Source organism: Diabrotica undecimpunctata, chromosome 3, assembly GCF_040954645.1.
Source record: "Diabrotica undecimpunctata isolate CICGRU chromosome 3, icDiaUnde3, whole genome shotgun sequence".
Taxonomy (NCBI): domain Eukaryota; kingdom Metazoa; phylum Arthropoda; class Insecta; order Coleoptera; family Chrysomelidae; genus Diabrotica; species Diabrotica undecimpunctata.
Genome location: NC_092805.1, coordinates 54,350,530 through 54,360,324, shown reverse-complemented (window position 1 = coordinate 54,360,324; position 9,795 = coordinate 54,350,530). Strand labels below are relative to the sequence as shown.

At 34.7% G+C, this 9,795-nt stretch overlaps 1 protein-coding gene across 2 annotated transcripts in view; it reads right to left on the bottom strand.

The window, feature by feature from the left end:
- Nucleotides 1–763: 763 nt before the first annotated feature.
- Nucleotides 764–9,795, bottom strand: part of LOC140436812 (growth arrest-specific protein 2-like) — a 180,349-nt gene continuing 171,317 nt past the window's right edge. Inside the window, exon 8 of one of the 2 annotated variants that reach the window (XM_072525935.1) lies at nt 764–4,949. In XM_072525935.1, coding sequence (XP_072382036.1) covers nt 4,752–4,949 — 198 coding nt within the window. In that variant the 3' untranslated portion in view covers nt 764–4,751. The remainder of the gene's footprint in view (nt 4,950–9,795) is intronic. The other variant, XM_072525936.1, reaches the window with a different exon arrangement.

Below are 9,795 nucleotides of genomic sequence, written 5' to 3'. Positions count from 1 at the left end.
TTGGTAGATACTTAAGCGGTTGGCAGTTATCGTTCACATGTTTTCGCGTGGTATGCTATTGTTTGTGTGTTGTTTGAGAAAATATGCGGTAGGTTTTTTCTTATAGAAATATGGTATCAATATTAAATATTATCTCGGCTTTTAATAAAGAGCAAGTTACCATCTTTTTTAATAATTTGCGTGTATAATGTTTTAACAATTATACACGAAATTTCACTTCAAGGAAGACAGAGGTTTTATCGCTGAGGAGCGGAATTACCACCGTACAAAAGCCTTGCAAAAAACTGAAGACAGTCTCAATTATTTGCTGCTTCAACGCATCAGGCACTTGTTACATTTCACCAATGTTTATCTTTCCAACGAAGATCTTTTTTATGAATGGCTTCAGCATTTCAAAAATATAATATGCATTTTTTAAAAACACGATTGGGATCGTCATTCAATTTACAGCTAGTTTATTTTTTTCCAGCAAATCTTGATTTTGTATTTTTTTCTACACTGTTTCGCCACTAATCTAAATTTTATTCTGAGAAGTTTCTGTAAACACACATAAGCTACATACGCCAACTTTGTAATATATTGCTACTCATTAGTTATCTCACTTTTTCAAATTAAATTTTTATCATACGGGCTTTCTTATGTTTTGGAATTATAAATTTCTATAACAACCACACATCGCCTGATGAAACTCTATATATATATATATATATATATATATATATATATATATATATATATATATATATATATATATATATATATATATATATATATGTATATAATAGTAAGATTTTAGGATTTTAGGAAAATATTTCTGTCAATGGCTTAGTTGACATCACCCAGGATTAGCTAATAGAAATATTTGTACTTTCACAACTACTGAAGGTTGTACAACATAGTTGTGCTTATGCTTTCAGTCATGCATTCAATTTATATAGTTGCTTTTTTCCTTAGAAGTTTGCAATACATATCTACACCACATATTTGATTTTTCTTGAAAATAGTATACCATTACTTGCAAAAATAATGTATATATTTTCCTATACGTATATAAATCTAGTGGCAGTACTTTATACATATTTATAGAAACTTCTCATTTCCGTATTTATTCTTTTTCGTTAGTTCGTTGAAATATTTCAAGGTATTTTGCAAACATACTGAAATGATATAATTTCCTTGTCAAGGAAAGAATCGTAAATGAAGAGTAAGATTGACATGAGAGCTTTCTGGAAATCTAAGATAATCTCACGCTGGTTCGTGGCGGAAATAGGTCGTGCCGTGGAGTGGATATTTAGGTCTCTAAACAGGTAACCTTAATTATGACAAAAGAAGCAAAGAATCCAGGATTTACAGCGCGGAGTGTACCTCTCTTGTATATGCCTACTGTATTGATAAGTCGGTGGCCACCAAGGGAACTTTTTACCGATGTAAAAAAGGAGGCTGGCCAAGCAGATGGAAACCACAGCACATGTGGAGCTCTGCCAGGGTATTCATCAATTTATTAACTTCTAGTGGGACAAAAATGAACTAATTAAAATGGCAACTATGGACATGGATCCCATTCGACGCCGTACTTGAAGATGAAGACAAAAAAGTGAAAACTAGTCAGAAACACTGTGAGGAAGCTCAACAAAGACCAAGCAAGATCTAGCGGGCGACCATAAACGGAGCAGCGTGGAAAAATTTAAATACCTGTTGAAACAAGATGACAACGAGACCTGTTGGCCTCGACCCAAATAAAATTCGACAGCAGGCGCTGAAACATATCCGAAATCAAACATAGATGTAGAGTATACATAATATATCTTTTAAGTGACAGTGACAGGAAAGGTCAAGAGGCCAAAATACCACTTTTAAATCTACGTAGTGATAAAACTAAGGGACAAAAAAGAATTCAATGGATATAAAGTGTTACTTAAGTTAAACGTCATATATAAACAGTAGTTTACGTATGTAGATAGACAAGGAAGGGAAAAAACATTGAACAACATGGCCAGAAATCTTATAACATGCTAACTGATCCCAAATAGACGTATCTAAGACCAAGACTAGTGGAAAATAGGTGCGAGACCAAACACAACAACTGATGATCAATAGATACATTTCAAAGTAAAATTTTCATTACATAAAGTAAAATTATTTTAAACAAATTCTAATAAATCAGAACTCATTAAGTAATCTAGTTTATAATGAAAACATAAAATGTGTTACTAAAAGAAGTACGAGTTCTTGTTTATTAGAAATTCTAATAAACAAGACCTCATAAACAAGAAAAATAATTATGAAATTTATTTGATTTCAGTTTGAAATATATTCCTGATTTTGACATTCTCAGCTATCCTTTTTACGTTTATAAATATATTTACAAAAAATGTCGTACAATAACGAAAATACAACTTAACAAATAAAACATTTTTGCCCCAGCTGTAGAATAATGTCATCAAGCACTAGAAAATTTAATAATAATTAATAAAAAAAATAAACTATTGATTCTTTGTAAATAAATAAGTAAAATAAATATGCCATAATGAGAATATACTTTGAATTGTTTAGTTAAAAAGTTCCATTTATTTGAACTTTTGCTATAATGTATACGTATTCTGTAAAATATTTTTTTACGCTCAACCAGAAAATATACACTTAATAAGGTTTTGCTGTTCAGACCGGAAAATGGATGTTAGGGACCGGCAAAATCTTTTTCAGATCCCTATTTTTTATTTTTCCAATCGCTGTTTCAGAATACAGTTTACTTTGGTTTCGTTACTATTGCGATACGTTGCGATATATTATGAAGTAAATTTTTTGTTTGCCAAGCTTGTTTTGCAAATTCACAAATTTAAAAATATTGATTCACATTTTAACTTGTTAGACCCAGAAAATGAAATTCCAAACATTGGAACTTAAGATATAACGCCAATAAAAGCAAAAGCCCCTCACCAGAAGTCATACGACCCATTTAAAAATTGGTATCAAGAAAAAAAAAAGAGGACGTCCGGTTGGCATATTTTGCTCAAAAACAAACTGAATGAACTGAGTAAATATCTTATGCTTAAGGTAAGTCACAATCACAGAAACGAATGTGGTTACAATGAATTCTATTCTATTTTAAGTGCTTTTAATAATAGGTTTTGCAAGTACATGACGCCGCGAGGAACTCGTTCATACATTTAATGATAACGCGAATAAGGAAACAATGTTGATTTTTAAAATCCCCATAGCCAAGATGAATAGAACCAGAACATTTATTGTAAATTTCAAAAGAGATTTGCAACTTTATAGAAATTATTTGCAAAAGAGACCACCGTATACCAACCATAAATGGCCTTTTTTTTTCAATGAGAAGTGTTCAATCCAAAAAGTACGATTGTATTCTGAGGAAAAATGCCCTAGCAAAATTGCCTCTTATCATAACAGGTCACTGAGCTAGAAGCTCATCAATCCTACTCGTAAATGGAGGAGGTGATACTATGTACTTAAAAAGATGGAGAAGAATCTTTAAAACAGTATACAAAATCCATAAAAATAAAAAATAAAGTTTATATAGCAAACAAAATTTATGTAAGCTGTTCCAAAAAAAAAAATTACTGGAAACTAATTTTGTTAGTACTACTACAAAAAATATTTCCAGGATTTCAGATATATCTTCTATTCAGATATTTAACATTTACAATTGTAGATTTAACATAAATATTCAAAAGTAATTTATTGATTCAGTTTATGCGGTTGTATCCAGTATCTAGTTTTAGTATATGTTTATTACTTTATTATATAAAATAAAATCAAGCATAAGTTTACACCAAAATATCGGTCTTAAAAAACGTCACACGACCGAAACTGAGTGTTTTCAGACCTCCGCGATGGAATCTGCTTGCATAGGTCAGAAAAATCACCACTTTCCGGTCTTCTAACGTAAATTACTCTAAAATTATGTATTTAAAATCATTGTATTAAATAGATGCATTAAGTAGTCAACTAGAATGTATTTATTTAATAAATATAACAGAATTAATTTTCTATCGAGTCTAAATAGCTTCGTAGAGGTGAACTATACGAAAATAATAAGTATAGGTAGCTAAGAAGGAAAATCGAAAGCGTAGATTCAGAGATAAGAAATCTATAAATATATAAATAAAATAGGCTGTCACATTACATGAATCTCAGTTACCTTAATGATACAATATTTCTCGCTGAAAATGAGAAGACATCAAACTTTTGTTTGGCATAATAAAAGATATCAATATCACATATGGCTTATCTAATAAAAATCATTTATGTAATTATAGACATAACTTATAGTACCTTCAAAGTACCAAATACGTAGTCTGTATTACCATTGTTATTTAAATGTAATGATTTGATATACGTATTAAGAGATGATTATACTTGATTATAAGACAAAAATAAAATAAATAGAGAATCGGCGTTAAAATTACATAGTTTTGTTAAATCACAGGCCTTTTTTTAGTTTCCAACATGGCTAAGATGTCTAACCGCAGTAGCTTTATGGCCACGAGTTCCGTCGAGTTTAGTTGAGTTACATAACTAGACAATAAGGTATTTTTCGGTATGGACCGTCATTAAATTACAAGTTTTCACTGTAAAACATATTGTGACAATTCATTCAGATATGCAAGTGAATAGCAAAAATCAACGTATCAACTTTTCTTCACAGTATTAAACTAGATGTTTTAATTTTCTAGTACTCGATAATTCCGTTAATTCTACAGAACATACAACAATGTGACTAAATTTTAGCGCGTGATACTCTCTCTAGGAGGTGGACTCCTATATTTGGCGCGAATATGTAAATACTTGGAAGCACTGCTTGGCCGGTCTTGCGATTCTCTAGAGACAACCTTCACTTGGCAAGGGTCATGGCGAAGCAGGAAATGATCGAGAGTGTCCCAGCCACCACCCACTCGTACCATCATGTGGCGACCCTTGAGTAACTGAAAAGAAATATAAAAAAATATTATTTTCAACATTTAATGCAACTTATATTTATTGTTTTATTCTTATAAATAGTGCTGAATATTAAAATCCTCAATCTTACAGCAGTAAATTTTACCCATTTTAACATTTGCGTCCTTTATCTTTATATGGACGTTTACGAAAGATAACATTGGAACAAATAGCAGAAATACAAAGAGCGATGGTAGTAGAGATACTAATAACAAATTGTGAAATCGAAAAATTAATTCCTGCATCTAAAAATTTAAATCAAAGAATGGGCTTATGTCAAGCACCAAAGCTTAAATTAAAATTGTAAATTTGATGGTTGTACTATAAGATAAAATATAAAAGATAAAGCGACAGAATATCTCACTACAAATCTCAAAAGCAATAAATAATTACTACCACTATATGGTCAGATGATTTCTTACTGATCTTTAGACTAAGATCGATTCAAATTGTTAAGAAAATAGATAAATGAAAAAAGAAGAAGATATCTAGGAATATAATTAATGCTTATGGCTAATTTAATAGACATATAGTATAGTAGAGTATTAAATATGTTATATTTCAAAAATGGTCTTTTTTGTTAGATTTATCTAATATAATAAGGAAATAATGCATGATATAATATATTAGATATAAAATATGTTAACAGTACACATGCTTCTTCCATTTGACCTACAGCTCAAATTAAGTATAGCCATTCTGTAATTTTTGTCTTCAACATTATGAATGCCCAACCACTCACCTATAAGTTCTAACAATAACGTATCTGCCGTCTTTTCCGTGGCCTCCGTGCTATATTTTACTAGCTAGATCTCTTACTGATATTCTGTCGCCATCCGTCCTCACTAGTACATAAACGTCTATCCCCATATATTATATATTGGTATAATGATTTTGGTATTGGTTCTATATATCTTTCTTTCTTTCTTTCTTTCTTTCTATATCTTCTACACTCGGCAGCCGAAGATGGCTATTGAGACTGAGACACCCCAGGTCTTACAGCAGGGAGACGACGATCAGATGGTGGTCGACGAACTTTGCAGAGGAGGTGCCAATCTAGTCCCCTCTTTAACCGAGGAGGAAATCGACACGTAAAAGAACCGAAACAACACCTAAGCCTTGGGCAAGGACGTCGGAAAAAGTAAGGTTAATATTATTCAATGCAATCTTCAACACAAAAAGGTGGCAACGGCGACACTACGCCGCCGCCTGGATGTAACGGGTGTAATAGCACTAGTCCAAGAACCTTAGATAATTAAGACTACAATAACTGGTTTTAACACTCTAAGTGGTCAAATTTTTAGCTTACCAAGCAATCAACAACCGAGAACAGCCATGTATGTTCCCAGGAAAATCAAAGCCTCCCCCAATGGCGCAGTTTTGCACCTAAGGTGTAAGTGCGGTTAAAATGAAATTTTGGTCCATGGAGAAAGAGCAAAAATAGAAAATTTATACGAGTATCGGTATATCTACCCTCAGATGCATCCACCCTACCACCAATAAAGGAAATGGAAGATCTGGTAGACAATTGTCTTAGTCATAAGGTAGAACTCATTATCGGCTGTGATTCGAAATCTCACCATCTAGGCTGGGGTAACAGAGATAACAACGCTCAAGGTAAGTCTCTTTATGACTATATTTTTAGAAAATATTTGCATATCTCAAATAGGGTCACCGAACCTACATTTATTAATGTTTGTAGCCAAACAGTCATAGATATCACATAGAACTAGCAGGTATCCAAGGACATCTCTATGTCTGACCACCGCTGGCTAACTTATACTATTAGTCTAAAAAAAGCCTTATCAAATCTCGTGACCCTAGGAGGACGGATGTAGAACTCTACAGCTGACTTTTTCAGAAGATGCTCTGCGTAATAAAAACACTTTTACTCCAGGAACTAGTACAGAATTAAAAAGGTATACGGTATAAAACAAAATAAGCTATGCTTATAAAAAATCCTGTCCGATAAGGATTGTGACCAACATAAAAATCCTGTGACCAGGATAAAAACCAACTCTTGGTAGTGCACTGAACTGGAACACCTTACGAAGACAGCAAGAACAGATTGTCTTATCAATTAAACCTAGGAGAGTTTAATAAAGTCTGCAGACAAAAACAAAGAGCTGCTTGGAGAGCCTACTGAGAGGAAACCAAAGATTTTCCACAGGCTTTCAGGCTACAAAAGCTACAAAAAGCGCTCTCAAAGGGCGCACATCGGCATGTCGGCATATTAACGAAGACAGATGGAAGCAAAACCTTCGTGAAAGTGCTTAGATCCCGATGAAAACACACTTCCCCGGTTCTAGTGCCTCAACAGCACCAAACTGGACGGAAGAAACAATTATACCCTCACTGAACGACTGGCATCTCGCCTGAACAATGATTAGTAAGGAAAAGGTAAGATGGGCCATATCGTGCTTCACCTCTTTTAAGTCATCAGGGCCTGACGGCATATATCCAGCCCTACTACGGTGGGGAATAGATATCCTTCTGCCGGATCTTGTGGAAATATTCAGACCTTCCTTCGCTTTGAGATATATTCCTAGGAAGTGGAGAGAGGTGCGTGCGAAACCAGGTAGGATGAACTACACCCTACCAAAGGATTTTCGACTAATTAGCCTACTATCGTTTCTCTTGAAAATAATGGAAAGGCTGTGCGAGAGGTACATAAAGGATGAAGTTGTGGTTCATAATTAAGTTCACCCAAATCAACATGCATATACTTCGGGAAGATCTACTGATTTTGCACTGCATTAAGTAGTGGGAATAATTAAAAGATCGTTGAATAATAAAAAATTTATCCTAGGTATATTCATAGACATTAAGGGAGTATGCTCTCTAATAGAGAGCATAAAGCTCTAAATAAGCATAAATGTAGAAAACGTTTTTTTTGAGGCATGGTTACGAGGAGGTGTCTACAGGGAGGGGTGCTATCACCACTCCTCTGGAACAAAGTTTCACCAGCAGCCACGCTTTCTACACAATAGCCTTCGGACGATATTGCTTTCCTGCAAAGCGGTAAGTTTGAGAACACACTATGTAAGAGATTACAACTTGCTCTCCGACTAATAGAAACATAGTAGCAGGAATAATCACTGTCTATAAATTCTATAAATTATAAGAAGACAGAGATGGTCCTCTTCACCAGAAAAAGAAGAATCACAGGCTTAATACCACCAAGGATTCTAAACTACATTCTAACCTTTTCTGACGAGGTGAAATACCTTGGTATTACCTTTGACAGGAAGTTAACATGAAATTCCCAGTTAGGTGGTAGAGCTAAAAGAGTATATATTACCTATAAACAGTGTCGACGACCGGTTGGACGCACTTGGAGCCTTTCGCCCAGGGTGATCGTCTGGATCTACACTACTGTCATTGGGCTAATGCTAACTTATGAAGCTATTGCTTGGGTACCAAAAGAGCTACAGGCAACAGCGATCAATAAACTAAACCATATTCAGCGGATGGCAACACCAACTGCTGCAATGAAGTTACCCTTTGGCATCACCCCTCTAAACATATATGTCAAGGAGGTGGCGCTGGTGACAATAATGTGACTGCACTCAACGGGTGTAAACTCGTTTCTGTCATGAACAGCTGGATGAAACAATTAAACGAGCAATTAAACCAAAATTTGTTTTTGATAAACCCTACAAAATAAAAAAACAAGACAATATAGGAAGTCAAACGTGGCAAATACATATTACATAATATACATCGATAGCTCCAAAATTTAAGAAGGGTCAGGATGCGGGATATACTCCAGATCACTGAACCTCAGAATAAAATGGAGTTTGGGCAAAAATGCCAGCCTAGTTCAGACGGAATTGGCTGGTATCTCAATAGCCGCAAAAAAGATAACCCATGAAGGTATAGCCGAAAAAACTATAATAATCTGCACAGATAGCAGACAAGCACCACTAACCTTGAATAGACCAGGTGCCACATCAAGGTTAGTAATGGAGTATTACGAGTCATTAACTTAAGTTTCGGATTGTAATAACATCATCCTGAGGTGGATTAAAGGACACAATAGGAATAAAGGTAACCGCATTTCTGACCAATTAGCTAGGAAGGAATTGTCAAATATTACACCCACACGCAAACCGTAAAAATATGGGAAGAAGGGCAAGGATGTAGACTTGCCACGGTAACAGTAAGTAATCTTGAAAAGTCAGCATCAAAGAGGTACTTGGGAATGACCAGAAAAAACCTACGCTTTACAGTTGGTTTTTTAACTGGTCATTGTCAACTAAGCAAACGCCTCCACGCACTGGGGCTAGTAGACAAATCTATACAGGAAGGGTGAACGAGAAAACAATAACACAAAACTGTAGAGCATGTCCTGGAGTTAATACATTATTAATACGAGAGTACGCGTTCGGCGAGCCTGGGTACACCTGCCAATATAAAGGAGATGTCCCCTGGGAACGTTTTCCAGCTTTCTAGAAATGGCAGGATGGACAATGAGCTAAGGACGACAGCTCCCTGGGAGGATGCACAATTGGTCAATTGTGGCGTAAATGCTGTGGAACTTAACTCGCCCTCTCTACTCTACATATACAGATGTATACAAAAGACAAGAAAAAACCACTGTTTTTCCACCACCACGAAGAGGCCGAAAATTTTGGCCCCTAGTCCGGTGGTGGCGTTAGATGGTCAAAGGGTGCTAAAAATCCACACAAAGTAGAAAATTAAAGTAGAATATGATCAAAATAGACATATGAAACGACCAATTTTTATTTAGAGTAAGAAAGTCTTATATCTTTAGAGCGATGAAGTGAATGAGCATAAACATTCTGGATGTTAGTGAAGTTACGTGACCCG